This window comes from Aphelocoma coerulescens, chromosome 2 (genome assembly GCF_041296385.1).
Source record: "Aphelocoma coerulescens isolate FSJ_1873_10779 chromosome 2, UR_Acoe_1.0, whole genome shotgun sequence".
In the NCBI taxonomy this organism is placed as follows: Eukaryota; Metazoa; Chordata; class Aves; order Passeriformes; family Corvidae; genus Aphelocoma; species Aphelocoma coerulescens.
Genome location: NC_091015.1, coordinates 159,794,143 through 159,820,513, shown reverse-complemented (window position 1 = coordinate 159,820,513; position 26,371 = coordinate 159,794,143). Strand labels below are relative to the sequence as shown.

At 37.9% G+C, this 26,371-nt stretch overlaps 1 protein-coding gene across 6 annotated transcripts in view; it reads right to left on the bottom strand.

Moving 5' to 3' along the window:
- Positions 1 to 24,255, bottom strand: part of EFR3A (EFR3 homolog A) — a 75,417-nt gene extending 51,162 nt beyond the window's left edge. For 2 of the 6 annotated variants that reach the window (XM_069005493.1, XM_069005497.1), the window contains exons 1-4: positions 24,148 to 24,255; positions 19,628 to 19,681; positions 13,896 to 13,976; positions 1,130 to 1,206 (exon numbers count right to left, since the gene is read on the bottom strand). In XM_069005493.1, coding sequence (XP_068861594.1) covers positions 1,130 to 1,206; positions 13,896 to 13,908 — 90 coding nt within the window. In that variant the 5' untranslated portion in view covers positions 13,909 to 13,976; positions 19,628 to 19,681; positions 24,148 to 24,255. Of the gene's footprint in view, positions 1 to 1,129; positions 1,207 to 13,895; positions 13,977 to 19,627; positions 19,682 to 24,022; positions 24,104 to 24,147 lie in introns of those variants that run through there. The other 4 variants (XM_069005494.1, XM_069005495.1, XM_069005496.1 and 1 more) reach the window with 4 other exon arrangements.
- Between the last annotated feature and the right edge of the window lie 2,116 nt (positions 24,256 to 26,371).

Genomic DNA, 26,371 nt, shown 5'->3' with positions numbered 1-26,371 from the left:
CTCATTATTGATTAATGGATTTTACCCGGCAAATCTTCTCATACTTTAGAAAAGGTCTGCAACTCAAGGGAAACATCATGGACTGGCCTGTGTCCTGCACTGAGCCAATGAATAATAACGAAAGCAGAGACTCAAAAGTGCCACCTCAGAGCTACTGAGTTTAGCTTAAACTAGAACACTACAATCGTAGCAATTCCAGGTATTTCTACACCTGTATCAAAAACTACATTAGAACAAATAACCTACAAAACCATGCTATTACATGTATCCCATACACTGTATACACAGAAAAACATTTCCTTTAAAGCCAGTAACATGCACTTACATAATCACTGGCACTCAGTAACAACACAATTTAAAAGAAAAGCCCACATACTTTAACATATAAGCCAAATATTATGCAAACACTGACTGTTCTGCTTAATTCTAATGTAACAAAAGATATAAAAATTTGGTATCACACTTAAAAAAACAGAGCAGCAGAAATAAAAGCTCTTGATCAGTCTGAACTGTCTAATGATTTATCTGTAGGCATTACTAAACAGTACAGAGAAGTTATTTACAGAGAGCAAGAGTTAGGCATTAATACAGCTCCAAGACTGTTACAGTGAAATGAAGAAATAAAATTGTAGGTAGGTACCTGGAGAAATTTTAAAAAAACATCAGAAAAACCTTTTTGGGTCACAAGAGTCTATCAGAACTATAGGAATGTTCAGAGTCAGTAAGTCAAGAGTTAAAATTAAAATCCTGAAGAAAATCAGAGAATGTTCACACCTGCAACCACAAGAAAGCAGGAGTTTGTGGTTTTAAAAAAGTGATGAAGTTAAGTGCTACCTCTGCAGCAGAATACCTTGTTTAATTAAATTTGTTTCTCTGAGCAAAACATACTAATTTTATTCTTCAGTGTGCAGCCCTGTTTTGGAAATGGAATCAGACCAGATGATCTATATTGGCCCCTCTCTAGATAAATTAATCTACTAACCTCTCTTAAAACTATTATGTGCTAAAGCAGAATTTATGGTAAGATGCTAAAAGAGAAAAAAGAAAAATTTTAGAAGTTGCTAAAGCACTAGCTATAACCACAAATTTTCAAACACCAATCCCTTAAAATTTTAAAGTCTTGACTCACTTTTGGATCTTCAGGAAATATGTTGTCTACCAGACGCTTGTAGCGAGGTCGCAGCGCAGCACAGCAGCAGCAAACTCCTGCAGAGAGATTTATCCAACAGGATTTAGGATGCAGTTCTAGGGACTCATTTGAAGGGACAACTGACCACCATGGAGGAAGAAGATAACACTGAATTCAGCTTGCTATCAGCAATAAAGCAAAATCAAGGGAATTGAGAGTAAGTACAAGTAAGTCAAAGAAGCAAAACGACTATCACATTACAATACATGAGAAAATATGCAAGCATCTCGGGTACTAGAAATGCACCTGTCATTCATACTTAAAAAAATGCAGAAAAGTCAAGGCATTTTAAAATTTAGTCATATTAAAACCAAAGCTACTTCATTTGCGGGTTTATCTTCATTCTAAATGACTGTTTCAAAACATCTCAATGTGCATTATGTTCATTATTCTAAAAAAAGAAAACAAAAATGAAATCTGTTTTAAAGGCACACATATAAACCAATATAAACCATAATATACGAAACAAGCTCTGCCTTCCTTATCCCTTATCCTTCCTTTTACTGGGCATCAGTGAAATCACAGTCACTTGAAGCAAAGAAATGAATTTTTTTGATCTCATTCCCGCTCTACTACTAATCCATGTAAACGGAACAAATGAACGTAAGTTCAATTTTATTAATTTTAGAAGTCATAGTGCCTGCTCTAAAAAGGTAACCAACCTGCAAAGCATTGTTTGGTCTTTTTTCTAGCACTTAGAACTACTAGAACTTTGGAGTTAGGTTAAAACTCAGAAAAACAGCAACAACAAAAAAAACAAAACAAAAAAACTCAACCCCAAACAAACAAACAAAAGCTTCCAAGTATCTGTCCAACTGTTTACCAGGGTAGACTTACTCCCTTTTTAAAAAAATTTCTTTACAAATCAAGTTTTAAGTATTTCAGTGGGCATCAGACTAACTCACTGGTCAGGCCTCAGATCAACACCAAAACAGCTCTAATGCACAAGAGCCACTGAGTAAACAATAATACACTCAATAATAATGTATCAAGCATACATGCAGATCATGTCTTTCAAGTCTCAACACCTGAAAGATTCAGAGTAGCTAAATACCTTACAAAAGCTAAATACCTTACCTTATTAAAGGTATCCATTTACATACTCAAAAAAATTGTACAACACTTTGCTGAAAACAGTAAAAAAAGCAAAACAATAAAGGGTATCTTGGCATAAAGTTTTGATGATTACAATTTATCTGCAAAAGCATGATGACTTCTATTTCTCTACTTAAGATATATAAGTAATCTTAGTGGTTTTAACCATATTTATCAGAACATCTGAAAGACTCATGACAAAGATTTCACCTACTGCACTTAGTTTTTATCACAAGACTACAGGAGTAGACATTCTCCCTCTATGACACCTGTTTCCTGATACTATTTGTCTTTTTGACAAAAACTTTATTCTGCTCATACTTTGACAACTTAATTCTTGCAATTTATTTAATCAAAAACAATTATTGAAGACAGACCTATGATTTTAAAACTGTGCATTGACTCCAAGTTCTCCCCAATGGTCTTGAATTCTCCCCAACTCATGAATTAGAGAGTTCTGTATCACCAGTAACATCAACACTAACTTATGACTTCAATACATAATTATGAAAACAAAAAACACTCAAGGAATAAACAATTGGAATAATGAGAATTTTTTTGTTAAACAGTACTTTGTTACTGCTGTCAAGTTCTTCATACCACTCCTGATGCCTTACTCACAGAGGTCTAACAAATGTAAAAATCTACATTTACATAAAAGCTGCAGGTATGAAGTAGATAAAATCAGAGTTCTTTAATATGTCACTGGAAAACACAGGTATGGAAAGAGGTTAAAATCTTACTTGACTTAAAACAGAAATAATTTAAACAGTTCTACAAAAATATTCTATTGAGAGCAATGCTGTGCAACATTTTAAAAGTCAAATCATAATAAGAAAGGAATGCTGTATTAGTGTCTAGTATATCATTCTGTATTGGGAAATTCAAGTAAAATCATCAAAATCCCCCCAAAAAGACATAATATTGCTAAATATTTCTTGAGTTGGGTATCCAACTCTGCACTTGGCTCAGCACTGTTTTTACTAGGTCTTCCTACTTGTTTTCTACCTTATGGTTGACCATTAACTTTGGTCCACAGTAAACAGTATGTGTGATTACTACTAAATATAGAAAAAATATTCTAACAATAGCTGTAGCAAAATATTTTGATGCAACTATCTAAAACATAAGAGCAGGAAATATTCTAAAATATTGCAAGATAGGCAATTAAAAATTCTTTTAGCATTACTTTCTCCTTTAAGTGACAGAAGAAGAAAATCTTCACAAAGAACTGCAATTTAAATCTTAAAATGGTGTTTTAAACCTGTGTTAATTACATAAATTTAACATAAAATCTGGATACAGTTACTCCTTTGAGATGGATAAAAAAGATCAGATAACAGTACCAACTCATTCTGGCAGCCTTACCAGACAGTTTCAGTTAATGGAAACATAATATTGTTGAAATACTGCTCTTCAAATTTACGGCACATAGTGAATTTTGACACCAAAGAAAGGCCTAACAGTAAGTATCCATAAGATTGAAATTTTCTCCTCATCTTGGATTTTCAGTAGTATCTTTACATTGCTATGTATTTAATTATAGAACTGTTTACATGGGAAAAAACCCATGAACTTGTCAAAAATTCTCTATCACTGAAGTACAAACCTAAAATTAATATGACTTTAATACCATCAAAAGAACTTTCTACATTAAACAGAACATTCAAATATCAGAAAGTGAGATTTAATCTGTCAAAGCTTTCAGCCTCCAAGCAGAACACTATCAGAAATAAAACTGACAGGCACTCCAAACAACACAGAAAAAAATGACAACCAAAAGCAAAAATCAAAACAATTAACAGTCATGACACAGATTTTGTGGAAAAACTACTAATCATTGCTCAGCTATACCATTTTGATATAACCATGAAAGATTAACAAAATCATAGGAACAGGTTTAAATAATGTATGAATATAAAAAAAGGAGAACAAAACAAAATCCCACAAAAATCAAGTCAACAATTTACAATAAAAATAACCCATTTTACTACACAGACCAAAATGATAAATCTTGTAAAAGATGGATTGTAACTGAAAACGGATTCCCTACTTCTTGGATACCAATTTAAGCAGATAAAAATTTATCCAAATAAACATATTCGTTTCACATAAATAAACTCTTTTGTAAGTCTGTAGAACACAGGTAAAAAGAACCTGTTCCATTTTATGCAGGTTTATCAACGAAAAATCCTATGACAATTCCTTTTTAGTGTCAGGCAAAATTCCCGTTTTAATGGCCTCCCCCTTGCAGACAGCTTTACATCACTTTATACAAGTAAATATAAAGGTTAAAGCAATCTCTACAGAGAATTCCACACCGTAACATGATAGTTAATGTAAAAGGTTTAAAAAATACTTGTTTGCTTCTCCAATAGTAGGATTTTTATCAAGTTCAAACATGCATATTCTCTTCTGCTACAGGAGTCCTATAATCTGCATTTTACATGTTAACACTGTACACATTTACCAGCTGCACGGGTACTTCTTTTTACTGTATTTATTCTACACAACAACAGCAGTAATATACAGCCCCCGCTATCAGAAAATGGCAAGTTCACCTACCCAAGCACATACATGGTCTCGGCTCAAAAGCAGAATTATAATCATAGGCTTTTTCTTTCTCAACAGTTGGAACTTGCACATACTGCCTCATGCTGGATATGAATTCACTCTCGGAGAACTGTCTCCTTTCCCAGAAATTTGCTCTCTCACACTCGCATAGCTGCGGTTACTCCCCGTGAGGGCTCAGCAACACTGTAAGCTTATCTGATCAGCTCAGTGACATCTGCATAAAGCCAACAAACACGTGAAAAACTTCAGTATCAAATTCTGTTAACAAGGCCAGGCACAAGAAAAGAGAACAGGATAAAAGGTACATTGTCAATGTGTGATTCACAGCTCCTCGAATGAAACTGCACAGTTAGTTTCATTGCTTCAACTTGCCCGGAACACACAGTTCATTATTTCTCTGAAGCAAAAAACCCACATAGTTTCAGGAAAAACTACCTTCAGTCAGCTGCCACATATCACTGCAGAGTGATAAATATTTTAGCAAAACCTACTCACTTGGTCTTCCTGGAGAACGGACAGAGAGAAATGTATTCAAGGCAGACTACTGACCAAAAAGACTTTTTTAAACAGGAAGGTTTACATCTAAGAACAAAGAAAGAGTCTAAAAAAAACGAAATTAACATTATATCTAATAATACTTCTGAGTTTAGGAAGCAAGGATTACAGAATTTAAATCATTAACATGATTATGGCACGAGGTAGAAAATAAATTTTGAGTTAAGCAATTCTGAAGTCACTTTCTGGCTTCCCATTGATTCTCAGCATTTTATTGTTTCACTTCCTATATTACATCCACTTGGGCAACTCAAATACAGGATTTTCATACAGACATTTTTATAAACCCTGGAAATTATAAGTACTGTTTTTAATAAAAACACAGCTAATAATTTCCACTACATAAAAATTCCATACCACTTCTAGGCTTAGGAGAGTAGTGCTAATAAACTCAGAGAAAACAATGAGCTGCACAGAAACTGTCACCACATAGTTTACTACAGAAAACCCTATGGCGTAAATTAGAAAAATGCATATTACAATAAAGCTGTATTTCAAATTAGTGTGTCTGAATATTCATGCTATATCTTACTCATACAAAACTGCAGAAAAACAAAACCTTCAAGGTGGGTTTAAACATAAAACACTAAGTTCTGCCCATCGAGTTTAAAACTGCCACATTATTTTCTTCTTTATCAAAACCTAGGAAAAGGGAAAATAAATAATCTGTTTTATCTAATACTGGAATTTCTTCCAAAGTTTTGAACTGTTGTCTAATATTGTTGTCAACTGTTTAGAGAGCCTTAATAACCTGAAGCAAGATTTCATATTCACTCACTGAATATTTTTGTTATGTCCCAAGCTTGGATCTGGTCATCCCTAACTTTATTTTCTATCTTCCAAGCTTTTTTAAAAAAAAATCTTATTCTATCAAAAAATGGTATAATTAACATGGAATTTTCAATCTACAGAAAAATATATGTTTTGCTAGTATCAAGAAACTGAGCAATATTAAAATTACATTTGGTTGCTCAATGTACTTAAATATAACTACATAAAAATTTACTTGACTTTAATACATTAAACTTTCATATTATTTATTTTTCTGTATCTGAGATGAGAAATATAAATAAAATAAATTTCTTTCAAATATCCTGATGAAAGTGCATAAAATAACACTTCAACTATAACCATTTATTATACCTGATTATTTCTGAACCGTTATTATCAGTTGATGCATTTAATTCAGAAATAAAATTACTTTCAAGGGCATTCCCATTCCACTATGAAAAGGAGATCAGACATTTTATAACAAGGAAATTATTCCAGCCATGTAAGGGAGATAATTAAAAATATTCTTCAACCTGCTATAAAAAGAGCAACTGCTGTAAGGCCTCGATGATCAGCCATTGCAATGTCCCTGGAATGCACTCCCAGAGGGCATAGTGGACTCATCACTTAGACAGGATGAAGTCTCATCCCCTAGATGAGCCTCTCCTCCCCTCTCCCAAGTGCCAGCTGACTTCTAAGTGGCTGGTTTCCAGTCTCTCTCCACCGAAATGCACCAAAGAAAATGTCCAACATGGGGATGAAATTTTTATCTTGAGAACACAATATTCATCTTGATGTGAACTACTGACCCCCATGACAGCAAACCCTCCGTAACACCTAACAGGGAAAATTCCATCCATACCTAGGTTTGGCAATTTTACATTTATTTTTAAAAATATCTTGGTGCTCAGTTTATTTGAAACAAATGAAAACAACACCCAAAAAAAAAAGCTTTCTCCTTAGAATTTCTTACAGTAAGCTAAAACGTTAAAGTTAATTCTGGTGCGATATGACTTCAAGAAGAGTTCTTCTAAACTGGAATCATAGAATCGTTAACATTGGAAAAGACCTCTGAAATTATCAAATCCAACCATCAATCCAGAACTAACACCATGTTGGACATTAAACAATGACCTGAAGCGCCATATCCACACACATTGAACACTTCCAGGGATGGTGACACCACCCTGGGCAGCCTATCCCAGTGCCTGACCGTCTTTTCTGTGATATTCTTAATTAATTCTTAATATCCAGTCTAAACCTCCCCTGGTGCAACTTGAGGCCATTTCCTCTTATCCCCTTGTTACCTGGGGGGAAGAGACCAACCCCCACCTGGCTCCAGCCTCCTCTCAAGGAGTTGTACAGAGTGATAAGGTCCCCCCCACGCCTCCTTTTCTCCAGGCTGAACACCCCCAGTTGCTCCTCACAGGACTTGTGCTCCAGACCCTGCCCCAGCTTTGCTGACCTCCTCTGGATATGCTCCAGCCACTCAATCTCTTTCTTGCAGTGAAGGGCACAGAAGTGGACACAGGATTCAAGGTGAGGCCTCACAGCGCCGAGTACAGGGGTAGTCACTGTCCTGGTCCTGCTGGCCACACTACTGCTAACATAGGCCAGAATGCCACTGACCTTCTTGGCCACCTGGGCACACACTGGCTCATGTTCAGCCACTGTTGACCAACACTTGCAGGTCCTTTTCTGCCAGCTTTCCAGCCACTCTTCCCCAAACCCACAGCGCTGCATGCTGGAATCAGCAGGGAGAGACGCACACCTTGCTATGGTGAAAAGCATGTGAAAAAAGTCTGAATATAAACTTTTTGTGAAAGCAAGAAATGACAATGCCTGTGAAGATACCAACAAGAAGTAGGAAAAAAATCCAAGCTAGTCAAATAATGCTCATCACCAAGCTTCTTCAATGAGGTATTCTTTTCAGAGCCTGAAGCAATTAAAACAAAACACACAGAAGATATTATCTTTGGGACAGTGCATTTTAAAGACTTCTAATCCATTAAAAGAAAGTTTTCCATTACATCAGGTTCTCCAGTTGCAATCCTTAAGTTCTGCCACCTGTAGTGTTTCCATACTGTCTCTCCTTTCTCCCACCTTTGTTGGTTTCACATAGTAACTTTGTTTTACTTGCTCATTTCTGTTCTCAACACCGCCTCCTCCTTTCCTGCTCTGAGATAGTACCGTCACTCTCTATTTTTAATACAGCATTAAAATGACCTAAAACTAATCTGGTTCCAGAGGAAGAAGCTTTATGACATTATGAGTTTTGCTTGTTAACTCCTCTCCTTACTTATATTCCTATTAAGGTGGCCAATGTCACTTACTTCTCTGTCCACTATCACTAAAGCAATACAAAAAAGAAACTTTAGAAGACTAGAAAGACACATTTACAAAAATCTCCTTGACCCCTCTTCATCACAGCTGGCACTGATAATCTGTTCAGCAGAAAAAAAACGAACAGGCAAAGCCCAACTTTCATTCCTGCCTTCAGTATTTGGGTTGCAGTTGGGAAATGAGTTCTACATGATAAATCCAGCAGCAAAAAAAACCAAAAAACCGGAGGTTTTGTTTCATCGTACTCCTATTTCTAAACAAATACTGATTTTATACCAAGGTGTTTCATAAATCAGTGAAAAATGTGATGTAAGTAAACTACTGGACTAAAGGAGACAGGGAGCAAAACAGAGGCTCATAGTGCTTTGTGTGTTCTCTGAAGCACATGAACTGCTACTATTCCTCCTTCCAGGCAAACAGCAGAGCATGAAGCAGACTCCTAATACTGACAAAACACCCACTGTGCACATCCAGTAACACACCGAGCCAGGAGGACATTCTTTACCTACTATTTAATTCACAATAAAAGAAATAAAGGAGAGGCATTATCACAGCAACCTCTTTCTACTCCTGCTACTTAACACAAATATTTTGACCTATCTCTGTCCAAATGCCTGGCTCCTCCCAACATCCATGGGTAATGGCGAATGGAGTCCCTCCAGGACAGTGATGATCCTCACACAGAAGTAGCCTCCCAGTTCCACACAATCCTGTTCAAAGCCCAGCTTCACCTTGACCCTAAGCTATTCTCTAACCCAGATGACCCATTTTCAGAATGCTGCATTCTTGAACACTTTTCAGGTGCAGAAGACAGTTGAGGGTGACAGTACTGTAAATGTCGTGTGTGCTCAAAGGCCAAGCCAACTAACTTACTTAACACTCCACTGAGAAGAGAGACTGCAACACCTGCACCTCTACCACCTTGTTCCCACTTTGTTTCAGGCTAAGGACCAACACCTAACACAGAAGAAAAGAGGCTGGAGCACCTCTGGATTGAGATGGACACCGAAGGAGAAGAAAGATGCTACAAAAGGCATGGTTGAAAGGTAACACGCCAAGCAGAAACACTTATCCTATCTCCAGGGTGGCCAGAGATGGGCAAGAAACAGTTCTTGAGGGGTGCCATAGGCCTCTGGAGCTTTCAAACTATACTTTTGGTCAGCAGGCTGGCCAGCTACTGGTAAAAATATATATACTTGGCTAAAAGTCTCAGCACTTTGGTGACTAGGTCCAGGCTACAGAATGCCTCCCAGATGCTCAAGCTGGTCACACCTTTTTTTCCCAGTCCCAACTCCAGGCAGCACAGCAGACTGACAGGAAATTTCTTTGTGCCACTCTCTCCACGCCCAGTTTCAGTTTTAAATTTTCTAATTTAGATGTTCCACATTTCCCATTCCGTTGCACTTCTTCATACTACTGGACATGTGGCCCTCTTTCCCGGCAAAGAAAAGAGTTATGGTTTTGCTTTAACACTGGCTGCTCACTTCTGTTTTGCTACAGGATTTCATGTGGATAAAGCTACTGCCTTGCATACATGAGGATGAGAGGGGTAACAATGAGAAGCTGGGATAAGAGCATAGGCCTGGATACAACTCTAGGAGTTACAATTAACGGAACCTTCAAGTTCTCAAGCTTAGGGATTGAGACAGACACAGAGGGATACTTGGCATTTCAGAACACAGTCATTCAAACACTATGAACAGTTCTGCCTTTCAGGAGATGTTTTAATTCCAGGGTCAGCATCACAAAACAAAGTGGAATGGCTCCTGAAACACAGGAAAGTTGCCAAGATGTCTAAAGTTCTACCTCCTCAGTCAACTGAAATCTGCATTATACTGCAGTCTCTTCTGCTTTGGAAGCTGTTGCTTCCCTACAGCAAGAAACTGATGGAAGAGTGTCAAACACTCTCTACTTTCGGAATTTGATGAAGATTTTGTTAGTACTACACATTTTCATTATTTGAAGAGAGCTGTAAGGGTGGCAGTGATAAACTGATCACCTGCCCTACATATGACAAGCCCACTTCAAACCAATGAGTAACTGGTCAACAAACGCTCAGGGTTTCAAGTCCTCTTAGGGGAGTGATAAACACCTGAAACTTTGTGCATTGAAAAAACACGACTGTAAAGATGCATGAAGAATGTTCCTGATGACTGCGACTTTTTCCATTTTCTTAAGACAATGCCATTTGCTTTCTTAATACAATCCACAGGGATGGAATACAGCTGTAATGGTAAGAACTTCCAGAATCTTATGCTGCTATCCATCTTTTCCCTCAGAAAAAAAGGATGCTCAGAGCAATTGTGTGACCTCCTCATCACAGATATCCTATGACTGCAGTATGTAGGCTGGGAGGATTTGATTCTCCACTCCTGCCCAGTGGTGCCTTGCAGCACACACTGCCCGAAGACATGGGGCTGAAACAGACCAGGGAGTAGGTACCACACTGTCATTTGAAGAAAAACAAGGCATGAGAAGCTTTTTGTGAATGAAAAATGCAAGTATGTCATGATTAAAAGTCGTGATGATGAGGAAACAAAGGTTCACAGGCCTCTGCTCTGGAACCCTCAAAGTTAATGGAGAAGGTAAGCTTAGCTCAGGAGACTAGATTTTAACTAGTTCAGCATAAACCTGATCAGTTTATAGGACATGTAAGAGAGTGTTGTTCTATAGATCCTTTCTTCTATTAAAACATCCCAAATACCAACATAAGCATGGCCAGAGCTTCAAAGACGTTTTACCTTCATTTGAACAAACCCAGCTTCAGACTTCAGTACATATACACAGATTTTGAAAACTATTTCCTAATTAAAAGAAAAATGTTCTGTTCACAAGTAGTTCAACACCACATTACGCAAATTTTATTTCCTGCACACATACACAGTGTACACGGAAAGTAATGTAAAAAAGAGTGGATGAAAGTTTCTGTGAATCTAGAACCATACTGTGCTATCTACACTGAGAAAACAGTGCAGCAGTTCTTCTGAGGCACATACACAGAGGTCAAAACATGACAAAGCATCTGCTCCTGTTCAATAACAAAATATTTAAACTGTACTGGCATTAATGAAAAATAAAATGCTAAACAAAAATGTTGTAATGTTACTTTGAAAAAGAGTCACAGAGGATACTTAGGCTTCAGAATTCAAATTCTTGCTTAAATGACACCAATCTTCAATTAAGTACACTGCTTGTGTCTATTCCTACCTGTTTGATTTTCCTAGAAAGCATTTACAAAATAAGATATTGCCATTTGGACACGGAAATATACATGTTTCCATTAAAAGAAAAAGAACATTAAAAGTATGGAATCAAAAAGTTGAAAAAAAATCTCTTTACATGTTGTCAAGAACAGGTCCTTGGAGCTGCCAATACACTCAATTTTACATGTTTCCCTTTCTCTGCAAACAGCTTTACCTAGTTTATCCTGCCCTCACAAAAGAGCAGCTTTTGAAACCAGCAAACAGAATGCAACAACTTTTCAGTCATTCACAATTTTAAACATAGACATGAAAGACACAAGTTTCACTGAAAAAAAAACCACCTCCTTCTAGGTTAATCCAAATTATAAAACATCCTCGTGGTTGTTATCTTTCCCCTTAGTTCTAAAGAGCACTTTGTCTCGAAGTCAGGTTTCCCTCAAGAACTGAAAAGCAGCTCAGCAGCTCTTCTCCCGAACAGTGGGATATAAGGTTAGAACACGTGCCTATCTAGAGCCACATATCCCAGATGATTAAAAAGCAATTTCTCCCCTCCTGTAATGTCTAACGAGTCAGAAAATAACACAGACACAGTGGATTTGCTCTTCTGGGCACCTTCAGTACCTAAAGTCTGTGTATGTCCCTTTACTACCACAACTTCTGTTTCTCACCACACTGAACTGGCCAGCCTAGAAGATGGGCAGTGTAGAAGATAGACAGCTTTGTATTTATACATATACATCTTGTTAACCAGTAAATCTTGGGGTGTCTCAGCTTTCTGTAGAAAGCAGACAGGACATCTGTAAGAACACAGGCTCATTTGCTTCTGCAGCAATCCAGCAGTTCTTGGCCACAACCAGCACTTCTAACTACACTGCAATTCCAACATCAGACTCAATTTGCAAAAATTATGTTTTGTTAGTTCTGAGGAACTTCAAGCTCATGTCTAAACCAATGTCAGTAACAAATCACAAACTCATTTAATAAAAAAAACCAAGCACATAGAAAGTCTTGAAAACAGCTTGTACTGCACTTATTACAAGAGAACTCTGCTAGCTCAATCATGCCAGACACAGATCAATTACAATATTCATGCTTTATTACATATAGAGTTCATAAGTAGGGTATCAGCATCCTAGAGTCCTTTTCTAATCAGTAGACAGTTACATTCGAGTTTAATAAACACAAGAAAATTTGTTTTAAATGCATTAATTATTTGGTATATGTTGGTGTGCTTCTAACAAAATATCCACAAACCTTTATCTTTTATCACTGATTTCTTTACCTATTAACAGCTTTACAAAGGTATCAGGAAGGAGCACTGATTAGCACAATTGTATAGCTAAGTGTTAGATTGGAATTCCTTACTCATTCTTGTACTAAGAAATGAGTAAGCTTTCTCAAACCACAATTAAAGACTCAGGGTGCCCATTTTCAACCAAAGTACAGACTGTTATCAACAAAATACCATAACAGGTCCAAGTACAATTCAGAATCACAACTGTGCTCCTCTTGAAAAACGAAAGGACTGAGACATCTAACAGATCTCAAGTTGGACATGAAAACAAAGGCTGAGTGATACAGGGGCCAACTATTTTTTGAAGTCTTGGGGTCTACAAGTCGTTAGATGAGGAATCACAGAATTGTAGAATATTCTGAGTACAAAGAGACGCAAAAAGGATCGCTCCCGGCCCTGCACAGGACAGCCCCAAGAATCAGAGTGTGTGCCTGAGAGCATTGTCCAAATGCTTCTTGAACTTCTGGCCGACTTGGAAGTGTCTCATTTATCTACCTACCCCATCTTTTATTCATTCCTATCTAATTCCTGCCTGATCACGAATAATGAAACTTTCTAGAAATGAAATAGCATTATTCGAAAGCCAAGGGCGGTGTACACAGCTAACTTTCATCTTCAGCAATTCACAAGGAATGTGATTCCCTGGAGAGCCACTGAGGTTCACAGTGGCCAAGTGTGGGAAGGAAAGTCCATATATCAAGGAAAGGGAAAGCCAAAATACTTCTAAAAGCAGTTCATTCTGGCTTTTCCAGAGACATGCATTTAACCACATAATGGAAATCTTACCCCCGCTCCCCAAAATCAATTTTGCTTTGTTGTCATGCACAAAAAATAGGACACTCACATGCATAATCAGCATGAGCCTTCTTACCCTTTCGTCCCATGATTCAGAAATCAATAGCAAACAAGGCTGCACATGAAGATTAATCGATTGATAGTTGCAAAGCGATTTCTGTAAATAACAATGACAGCCATATTTTAATAAAGCCCAAAAAAATGACTAAGCTACATTTTAACATTTGGTGAAAGGTCCACGTACAGTTCAAAAGCACACACAGGCTTGGATGGGCACCGACTGAAGTGCATCTCTACAGCATTCGATTTTTTATGTTAGATGCCCAGGTTGTGTGCACATAAGTAACAAGAGCTGAAAAAATAAATTCTTCAGATTTCGACAAGGAATGGATGAAACACAATTATTCATTTCTTGGTCATGTTGAAGTGTGTTCCAAAACAAATGGAAGAAATGGAAGGATGAATCATGAGACTGATGTCACTCACCATGTCTTGTTTTAATACAAGTGGTTTTGACTCTCTATGGAACTGCTCCTAAACATTAACTTTCCCAAGTGGGCTTAGGATGATGGGTACACAGAAATGACAGCTAACAGAAAACAGAAAAGGAACCCTTGCTCCAAATTAACAAGCTTAAAGAAATCCACATATATTCATTAAATATGGAAGCACCAATTTGACAGCACACAAAGTTGCATAAGGTACCATGCTTAAGGTAAACAGATGTACTAAAAGATACAGTTTTCCATCTGCAAGTTCCTGTTTTCTTTTCTCAGCTTAATCGAAGATATATTTGGAGAAGTTACTACTTTTTCTTTTCAGTGTAGAAAAGACAGTTACCTAAATATCTGAAAAAACACCGTATCCAAGTGTTTACATACTGAAAGTATTTCTTGCATATTATTATGCACAGAATCTATAGTATTATAATAGTTACAGACATTCTGAAATACAGTTATTTTCCTTTTCTGGCCTAGGTCTAGCAAGTGTCAAACTGCTGAAGGAAGCCAAAACTACGACTTTTCCCTGGCAGCTGTTTTCCAAGTTCCCATGTCCCCAAAGTTAGGTTAGTAGTTCAAAAGGACATTATACAGGGCTTCTGATGTTTCTCATCCTAAGATACCAGAATCAGGCAGCAAACAATAATTTCAGATACCTCCTGATGTAACTATTTCAGCTATTCTGTAATAGCTGAAATATGAAAATGTTACAGAATTATAACCTATTTAACACTGTTTTAAGTAGTTGACAATGCTGTCATAAAATTAAGAGGGTTTCTCCTGCCTTTAAAATAAACTAGACAATTATAAAAAATATTTGAAGTAGCAGGTCCCATTTCAATGTGTGAAGGCTACATGAGAAACATATTCCAGATGAGGAAAAAAGTATGCTGGATGGAAAGAGTGGAGTAATTAATAAGAGACCGTAATTAATAAGAACTATGGCTTGATTTTCACTAAAAACGTTAGAAAGCTTAGTCCTTGAAATATTTATTTAGACACATTGAGGAACACATCTCCAGCCACTGGTATTTCAGAATTTTACTTCACAGGGAAATAGATCTTCCCTTCCCATTACCAATCTTTTTAATATTTACTTATTATATACACACAATAAAAACTAGAATCACAAAACACAAATAAATGAATTTCCCAAAACTGTTGGGAAGGGAGAAAACCAAAACGAGGAGGTTATCTGCTACTTAAAATGTGTTAAAAATGTTAAATGCCAGTTAAGAATTCACTCATTTCAAATTCCATTTCAAGTGCTGTTTTCCCTCCTACACTTGGCAAGAAAGTTCTGTTCATGCAGAAAATTATAATTTTATAAGTTTGATGGGTATTTTGGGGTTTGAGGGAGGGGTGGGTCATTTATTTGTTTAAAGACTATGAAGTAACACAACGAAAGCAGTAGCATGCATGAATACAGAAGTTAACAAACACTACTCAATTGTTCCATCTTCTGTCCGCTTTCACCTTGCACAAAGCAAGGAAGCCAACAGCACACTCCACCTGCTGTCAGAGAAGCAGCCTCTGCACAGACAAGGGGCAAAAAGCCACACGGAGTTTGGGAGCCGAGGAACAAAATGTTATGTAGTTTAATGTTATGTAGTTTAATGAGAAATAATCTGCACGGGGCATGCTTGGAGCCATTCTGAAGACACCAAAACGGCCTCTTCACTGTAACCAAGAACAGGCCAAATCACAGAATATTTTCCACATAGCTAATATATGTACCTCTTAAATCAGAATGGTCCCTTTCCAACTGGTAAATATTTGACAGAAGAGTGTGGGAGGTGTTCACATTACTAAATTTCACAGCAGTAATTCAAAGGAAGAATGTGGGAAAATTACATTTGGCAAAATCCTTGTTTTTATTTATTTGTTCTCTTAATTTATGTTACAGTCAGTCATAAGGACCTGCTAATCAGCTGTTAAAAACTATTTAACTACCAATTATTATTAACAAAACTTTGAAAACCAAAGGTTTTCATATATATATATTTCAAATATAGAAAATTATGTTAATGGCGTAAGCCAAAAGAGAAATAATAAACTAAGAAAAAGTTAAAAAAAGTCACACATAGAGCCACCACAAGTAAAATACATTCTTATAGTCAACAGGTGCTCTCATCTGTGCTACACATAATTCTTCTAGTTCAATCAATCTAATTTTATTATAAAATCTGCCTTTAAGTTAAACATTTAATTGAAGTCAGGGAATACATCCAGTAAGTAGGTTAGCTGTTTCTAGAAAAGAAAAACCTCATTATCTACCAAGCTGTTTTTCAAACATCTGATTAAGTGTGAATATCCAGAACATAACGTTAAAAAAGAAGAGAGCCTTCAACAGATATTTTGATATGACTTAGCTGTTGCTTTTTCTCCTTAGCAGAAGCATTTGTAACATTTCAATCCAAATGCAGCCAACAAAAAAAAAACCTACTAAAACTGCCCATGTTCCAAAACAGAAGTATGCTAAATGAAATTTTCTGCACAAATTATTCAACAGGGAAATTGAGAGCACAAAAGCCAAGTGAGAAACACACACTGCCTGTACTGCAAAGGCTATCCAGTAATGAGTTCTTTGGTTTTCCTTTTAAATAAAAGCACTATTTAATCTTTTACTCCAGAGTTCTTTGGGATAAAGCACAACTTTAACAGTTACTTGAACAGCTGTGGTTCAAACCTACTCCTACTGTACTATAACAGACATGAGGAAACACATTTGCTTTCCCAACATTTCAGAATTTGCATTTCAACTTCAGCTTAAGACACCATCCATGTCTGTAACCATTCGCACCAACACCCATGTTATTTGCACAAGAGAAACTCATAAACATAAAAAGTACAGGGAAAAGCTACACCTTGGCAAGGTTGATACAAATGCTGCAGCAATGATAGAGCATCACACCTCCATTACAGATGTCAACACAAATGCCATGTCATGGCTAGTCAAAGCCAAGCGCTTTTACATCTCAAGGTTAAGAGAGCAGACTGAACATTTTCTATTTGGGCTATTACAACTGCATTGAGACTAAGATCTTAACATTTTTTAGGACTCAATGCAGCACTAATGCCCACATTCCTAAGTGGGATCACTAAGCAGAAACATCAATAGAAAATGTGAAAATTCAAGTGTGCAATGAACAAGTCCTGCAGAGCCCAGCATCCACGGCTGAGCTGAGGTTCAATGAGAGGAGCATCCATCACCTCTGGCTAATGACCTTTGTTAATCTCTCCCCCTCTCAGTACCACAGCCCAGTTCTGACTGTGCCTGTTTTTTCACAATTAATGTTGAGGGAGTTAAAAAGCATATTGTCCTGTGAATGTTTCAAGCACAATAATTTCAATACTGACTTCTAAAGAGTCACCAGGAACAGCTGAAGTCCCCAGAAAGACTAATTAAGTTCTTACTCAGTCTTTATGTAATACCAGTATCTGGACTTCTTGTGATATTCCAGAAACCACCTTTAGACCTATAAATTCATTCAATTAATGTATTAAAAAAAAAAAAAAAAAAAAGAAAGGGGGGGGGAGGGCAAAATTACCACCAGGAACACAGACCCAGAAAACAAAGAACAAAGCAGGAGAATAGTGGATGAGGGAGTTGGTCAGTATGACCCAGGAACTCCATCAAAATTTCCTGTTAACTAGATACTATTTTTCTACTTCATTTGTAAAGAACTCATTGTAACATGACAGAAAACATTTCTGGAAAGTATCTCACTGTAACAGCCTTTTCTAGTTTTTATTCCTCAAGACGGTCAATGTACTTCTTGATGTGTGGGATGAGAGAACTCAATGAGAAAAGAAAATAAAATAAACACACAAAACATCCCCAGCCTTTAGAAACAAGTTTTTAAGATTTCATGGATAAATAAGATTTCAAAGTAACACTGTAGCAGCAGCCTGTTTTATCAATATGCTCTGAAAAGAATCCTATGGAATCTTTAGAGAAGCCTAAATTAGCAGCCAGAAGATTTCCTTTTCACATGCAACAGAGTTGGACTCCTGAAGGCTCTATTTCTATTGATTAAAAGTACAACCAGACACAAAAGGATGCTTGATTGCCTTAAAATCCAATCCAATCATACTTCTTCATAGCCATAACTTTTGGAAGCAAAATATTATGAAATTACTGTTATTTCACAAGAATTGCAATACACACGTCCGCCTTTCCCTTCACCCATGCACTTAAACTCATTAATATAGGCAAAGATAAATAAATGGCTGTGTGGGTCTCAGTGTCATGCTAACGATAAATACTGCAATCAGTTCTTTTGGTTCCCTTTAATTCTCATCTGACTGTAGTAATGCAAACTCTACATGCATTGATATTAATGACTCCAAACATAAGCACAGAAAAAAATCTTATTTTTCCATCTTATTTGGTTAAAAAAAGCCCACACGCTCCTTCACATGACAAGTGTGACATATCTTACTTACAGTAAGGTATTTTACATGACAGTGGTTCAAACAACACAACACAGAACTATTGTAAGGCACTTCTAGTACCCACAGTCACAGCTGATTACAAATCACAGCCAAGAACAAATGCTCAAAGACTTCCTCATGAAATGAAACATCCATGAAATTCATTACAAACCTATATAATTAAAATGCACTCAGTATGACTGGTACTGTAACTTTATGAAACAGTCTGCTTTATTCAAAGAGTGATGCTAGCAATCTTACTAGAGATCATATAGAATGTTTTTCTAAATAGAAAATAGAAAAAATAATTAAAGAAATCATTAAATGTATACTTTTGTAACACATTTTATAATGTGATCCTTTTGTGTTAGAGAAATTTGCTACTCTTGAAGGTAAATAATTTGATTTGTAGAAACATTTGCCTCAAAAATCTCACTTAACTTTGAATGTCAAAAAATTTAAGTCTTATTGCTTTTTATCCTAAATTCTATTTTCTATAAACACTAGTTGTAATTTTCCAAATATAGGATTATAGCTGTATCAAAATATAGCTTTTATTCAAAAGTATCGCCTTTATTTTTTGAATACAACTATTTCAGAATATAGTCTAAATCACAAAATTCAATTTTATAATGTGAAGTTCTGACCAAAAAGGCAATTGCAGAGCCCATATTGTTATTTGAATAATATATGGATATTTACAAAAGCAGAGACCAGATAATATTAAGATCTTAAAACTCTTAAAAATTACAAGTATAATGTTTCTTTTTACATTTGAATTTTTTTTAGCATTTTTAAACCCCAAAGAAAATACCTTCACAGTAAACATCCCTAAATATTGTCTTAATATACTTAGGATAAGAATACTTACTGCTAGGCATTGTTAATCAGGGATCTGTCTTCGGTTTTGCAAAAACATAGTAAACTATAAAGAAAACAAACAAAGTCAAGACTAGGTTTAGACAATTTACATCCAAATATGCTCAGTAATTTATGCAGAATGAACCGAAGTCACATTCTTCAGCTCCTATACCAAAGAGGCTGTCACCACAGAAACCCAGATATTCTTTTATCTGACCAGACTAGATGTAGGTTTTTCCAGTTCTTGAAATGCAGTCATTCTGTGCTTGCCTTTGCTGCCGGAGTAAACGTTTTTCTGTTGTGTATTGTGACCTTTCCAAGTGCCACTGTTTGGGATGCTAAATCCTGCACAGTCTCACAGGATGCTTCCACTTGAGATGTAAACCACAGCACTACCCTGTTAAAATGCCTGTGAGAGGTTTCTGTTCAACACTATGAAAAACAACTGAAAAACCTGTGTGGCACTTTCTATGGCATTCTTCTCCCAGTATTAAAAAAGGCAGATTTTAGATCAGAGTGCAACCTTCTATACACAACAGCTACTCAAAGGATTTTTGATGCAATTAAATATAGTCATTAAATTAACTCATCTGAAGTTACAACAATCTATTTCAGAAATAAAAGTATCCTAATCTACTGTTCAATTAATTAGCACTAAAATGCAAATCATTTGACGATTCTTCTGTATTAAAGCAGTGCATTTGGGTTTTACTAGCTGCCAAATGCAAACTCCCCACAAATGTACCTTTCCACAAATAAGAACAAAATCTCAGACACTGAGTGTTGCTGTCATCAAAAAGAAAATAAAAATTCAAATAAAAAATATTCAGCTAATAATTGTATGTATACGCACACCGAAAAATTGTAATTCCAGAGACTGATAATGTGAGAATAAACACTGAATTTGGTCAACATATGTTTTAAAACCACATATTAAAGCAGCTCATAGTTGCTAAAAATAAATTTTATTCTCATTGTGTATGGATTTCAATCAAAGGTTCCAATTTGCTGACAGCAAATGGGATTAAAAATAGTACTTCAAAGTAAGTTATTTAAAATATTGCATCTCTTAGAAAGCTGTATGTCCCTCTCCAAGGACAGAGTGAGAAGCAGCATAATTTTATAAAAGGAAACGTGCTATGGATTGTCATGTCCAACAGACACACAGAAAAGCAAAATCTCTAATTCAGAATGTACTTATGTACTTAGCTGAAACATTACAGGAAACAGATTTACTGACATGTAGGAAAATAAACATGCAGAGAACCTGGTGAGAGTTTCAGGGAGTCAAGTGCCAGAGACTCAGAGTGTTTTACAGACAATCACCAGCAATCAGGAATTCAATACATTTTTCTAGAACATTACCACTGCTGCTGCCAGCAAAGTCAACTCACTTTTAGAAGATTTTTAGGGGACTTTTTTGCAGAAATTACTAGAAAACTTGCATTATCAACTATGACAAATAGAAAATAATCTGGTTCTGTTTTTAAATAATTCTCTGGATTTTTATTTATTTTATGATCTGTAACAGGACCAAAAATTCCATATGGAGGTGGGCTGACTCTACATGCAGAACAGACCACACAATTTTCTCTCCATGAAGTCTTCAATTGCTGTCTCATTTGGCCTAGGACAAAGTTTAATCCACAGATGCTGTCACCTGTTAGCAGAACAGAACTAAACTAAACCAAGAAGCTTTCCACCACGAGTGTACTCAGCTTTTTGTCACTGAACTAAAATTTTACATAACAAGAGAGGGGAAAAAAAACCCCACAGAATCTGATGAACTAGAACTTAGCTAATAAAAAGAAACCTACAGAAAATAATGTGATACTACTTAGTTTCCTAGTCTAACACTTACTATTTAACATATTCCATGTCAATTTGTGATATCTGACACATAATGAGATGCAATTTATGAATGTTAAGTACTATATAATGCTTCCTTTACCAAAGCAACCAACTCCTGGATATTAAAAAGGTAAATAAAATCATATCTACTTTTCTGTGGAGGACTAAAAGTTATTGTGTTTTTCCTAAGGATATAACAATAGTTCTAAATGCAATTATAATCAAAGTGCAAAGATAGTAAATGTAAAAGGCAGATGAACACTTGCACAACACATAAAAGTCGTTCTTCTGAAGAACTTTCAGTTTCGTTTTGAGGAGATTTGACACCATTTGGCTAGGAGAGGCTAGGAAACCCAATGTGAATTCATTGTTCATCAGAAAAAGGATAAAAATGCACTTTGTTTGACTAACCTGGGATATGAAATTAAAGGATCGTTTATAAGAAAAATATTTGTTATTATCACAAGATTCCAGAAGTGTCATTGAAAGCCAAACAGAAAAGCAAAGATTGTTTTCCTGTCTGCCCTAAAACAATGGGGATCTTTAAAAGACCTAAAATAGAAAAATTTATATAACCTTGTGCTACAGGTAAAGAAATGGAGTCAGCATGCCTGGGTTTTTGTATTTTCTTTCAGTAAGCCCTTGTTGTGTTATTTTATTATGTAACACCATAAATGTTTAACTTGATTTTGAGTCTCCAAAATGAAATTGCCAGCTGGGCTCCTATTCATTCCTCCAACTTAAGCCAAATAAGGGCATAGGCTTAAGCACCTCTGACAGCCACACAACTCAAGCTACGCAGACATTAACTGAAAAATTAAAAATCCACTGCACAGTTTTTACATCACTTAGTTCTCCACTCCTATATCCTCTTTGAAAAATTAATCAATGCCTTTAGCTTTGAAAGTAGGCAAATGGCCAGCGCAATGCAAGATTAATAAATCACATGTTCATTCCTAAATATAGACAGTTAAGCTCCAACTATGTTTCCCAGAACACAAAAAATGCATTATAAAATGGATTTGCACACCCCAGTGTAATACTGGGTACCTGACTTTAGTCTGAATTAGTTTGCTCAGGTGGAGAAGCATGAGGCTGGGTGAATTAATTGAGACTACCCTGCTCTCTTACCTATGAGAGAATGCAACTACAGAAAACATGGTTTGTTTTTACTTTAAAAAACTAAATATCTTCAAAGTTGTTTAAAAATTGTGTGGTAACTTTACAAGGATTACTTCCTTACAGAGTTAGGCTGGGCAGTTAAAAGTCACTGATACCAAACCAAAGCTGTTCCTAAGCCACACTCTTTGTAATTTAGATTTTATAATTAGAAGTGCAATCCCTTTTCATTATACTTGAAGTTCAGTTGCCAGCTTTGGCGAGTATTCTCACACCTCCTGCAACTTGCATGCAATATAAAATTTGTTCATTCCTTCCTACTACACAAGTTTAGATCAGAAGTAGAGAGAAGCTACTGTCACTGTTCATCATGAACCACAAACATTTGCAATATGTAAAACAGTTGTTTAATCACAAACTGTATTCTGATTTCATTCCTGTGAGGTTTTTCCTGAATCAGTAATTAATCGCATTCTAACAGCCTCTTTCAGACAAGTATTAAAAGTGTTATTAAAAGGCTTAAATAAAACGTATGGATAAGCCTTTAGGCCTATCGGGGCATTATAATCAAGATTTCAACTCCAAACCACCAATTTCTCACAGAAATTTAACCATATGTTTAAGAGCATCAACACCAAATCTTCCAACAAGATGCCCTGAAGTTACTTGAGAAACATTTCAAATTACTTAGAATGAATTACCAATGCTTTAGGAAGTAACTACCTGTGAAATCCCAAAGCCTTGGCTGTTAACTCTGGTTTTAGTTTACCCACTCAATTTGCACAGCAAACGTTGATGTAGCTTTGCAAAGTATAACATCTGGGCTAGCAAACTGGATTTTGATATAGCAACTAAAACTCTGGTTTAAAGTTATAGGCTTTTCCATAAGTTCTACAACAGCATAGAGACAACCCACACCAGCATCTTTTCTCCCTTGTATCTCAGCTCAAAGGACCAGGGGATACATTTCTAAATATATTCAAAAAGAGACGTTGCACTAGTTTTCAGTAACAGGATTTGGGAACCCACACCTAAATTATCTAAAGCATGGCTCCGTAATGCACAATTAACTTTAAAGACGAAGCAACAAAAGTTCACACTGTCGTCTCCTGTCAATCTGCATTGTGTTCGATTAATATCTCGCTGTGTTAAGGTCCATTTGAGGAAAACCTGCTGAGGGAAATCCCAAAGCCACAACCCTGCCCGGTAAAAGCGGGGGGTCCGCCCGCTGTCCCCACAATTCCCGTGCCGAGCAGCCCCCTCCGGCGGCGGAGAGCCAGCCTGCCAGCCCTTCCGCCGGGACCGTGTACCACAGAGCCCACAGGGGCACCCCGAGCCGCTGCCACGGCGGGGCCGGGCTGAGGCGATGCCCTGAGGCTTCTTCTCCCGCACCAGCCGGGCGGCCCGAGCCTGCCACCACTCCCTCAGCGTCCACCTCTCTGGCGCCTCCTCCTGGCTCCCAAGCGTGAGAAGGGGAAAGAAGCGGGAGATCGTGACAAGGAGGCGACTGCGAAGGTGAACACGAATAGCGGGAGCGCTGCCCGGCTGCCCCAAACTCACCTCAACCTCCGCTCCGGCTCGGTTTAGCAGCCGCCATCTTCCCCCACCCCCGCCCCTTTGGTTCTCTGTAGCGCGGTGCGCGCCGGGAGCTGTAGTTCTATCAGGAGTTGTTCCGTGCCCTTTTCCGCCCATCCCTCTCACACAGAGGGTTCCCCAAGAGGTCGCGGCGGATGAAGAAGCGCCCCGACACGGCACGAGGGGATATCCCAGAGGCACGAGGCCGGCTGAGCACCGCCAGGCACCGACCGGACGAGCGGAGGCCGCCGAGGCGGACCACAACTCCCAGAGGCCCTTGCGGCGTGGGCGCGCCGACTCCTGGGGGCGGTGCTCCCCGTGTCACGTGCCCGGCTCGCCGGCGTGAGGGCTGTTCGGTGCCGCGGGTGGCCCTTGTGGCCGCTGCCCGGCGGGTCCTGCTCGGGGTCGGGGTGGGCTGGGCTCTTCTCAACCATTCACTGAAGGAAGAGGCAGGGGAGGGCGAGCGGTGCTGGACGCTCCTATGAGAGCGGAGTTCAAGTGCACCTACACAGACCGTGATGCCAAACGCCAGTGAAAATCAGTGAAACCCAAGGCGGCACAATCTCTTAGTTTTCCTAGAAATAATACTACCAGCTTCCAAATCTGATGCCTTTGATGCCTGATTTTCCAGACAGGCAAGGGGAAATCTGAAGTGTTTCATAGAATTGCTAAGGTTGGAAAAGACCTCCAAGATCATCGAACCCAACCTATGACCCAACACCACCTTGTCAACCAGCCCATGGCACTGAATGCCATGTCCAGTGCTTGAACACCACCACCTCCCTGGGCAGCCTTTCCCAATGCTTAACCACCCTTTCACTGGAGAAAGTCTTGCTGATATCCAACCTGAACCTTCCCTGGTGCAACTTGAGGCCATTTCCTCTTGCCCTGTTGCTTTTTGCCTGGAAAAAGTGACCAACCCCCACCTGGATACAACCTACTTTCAGACAGTTGTCGAGAACAAGAAGGTCGCCCTGAGCCTTCTTTTCTCCAGGCTAAAAACTCCGAGCTCCCTCAGCTGCTCCTTATCAGACTTGTGCTCCAGCCCATTCCCCAGCTCTGTTGTCCTTCTCTGGACACGCTCCAGCACCTCAATGTCTTTCGTGTCATGAAGGGCCCAGAACTGAGCATAGGATTCGAGGGGTGGCCTCACCAGTGCTGAGTACAAGGAGACAGTCAGTGCTCTCACACTATTTCGGATACAAGCCACATGCCATTGGCCTTCTTGCCCACCTGGGCACACACTGGCTCATGTTCAGCCACTGTTGACCAGCACCCCCACGGCCTCTTCCACCAGCATCTTTCCAGCCACTCTTCCGCATAGCTGCAGCACTGCATGTGACCCAAGCACAGGAGCTGGCACTTTGCCTTGTTGAACCTCATACAATTGGTCTTGGCCCATAGATCCAGCCTATAGCCCTAAAAACCCATTTCCACTTGTAGCTCCTTTTAAAGGAGGACATTTTAATCCATTTGAGCTTATTTCTTTCACTGGTTTCAGGTCTGCTTATGTTGCATCTGTTAAAAACTAGCATTTCCTTACACTTTTGAAACTACTTGAAACTTTCCTTTCACCAATAGTAGAAACAGGATCAGTGTTTCACTTGTGATCCTTGAAAATAAACCCTAAAAATGTGAAACTGAGGAAGTGAGATGTCTACACGTCTCACAGTTTTCAGCAGTATCCAAAACATGTTAATTCGCGAAAATTGGACAGACTATCACATGTGGGTGCAACTGAGCAAGTAAAAGGAGTAAACTGAAGTTGTGCTTATTTGTTTATGTGATTTCTGAAATACAGCTTATGGCTTTGAACTCTTGGGGCCAAACATGAAAGCAATAAGACACAGTGAACAGTCAGCCTTCATGTTGGCATTAGCAGGCAATTTATTAAGGTTTCTGCCAACAACAGTCCGAACTGGGATATTCCATAGATCTACATTTGCCCTCTGTCCTTTAAGTACAGCTGGTGATAATAATCCTTCTCATTTTCTGAAACCTAGAGGAAAGTTTTAATTTTTTTTTCATCAGCTAAAAATACAAATGCATTATTATGGTCTTAACTCATGTCAGATGCAGCTTTAGTTCAAAGATCGTCCTTCCAACCATCAGCTATGGGCAGTCTGCTCTCTTTACTGAAGTGTTTCATTCCAGCTATTTGTCTCATTTTTCTATTATCTGTGCATAAGGGCATACAGGCTCCAACATT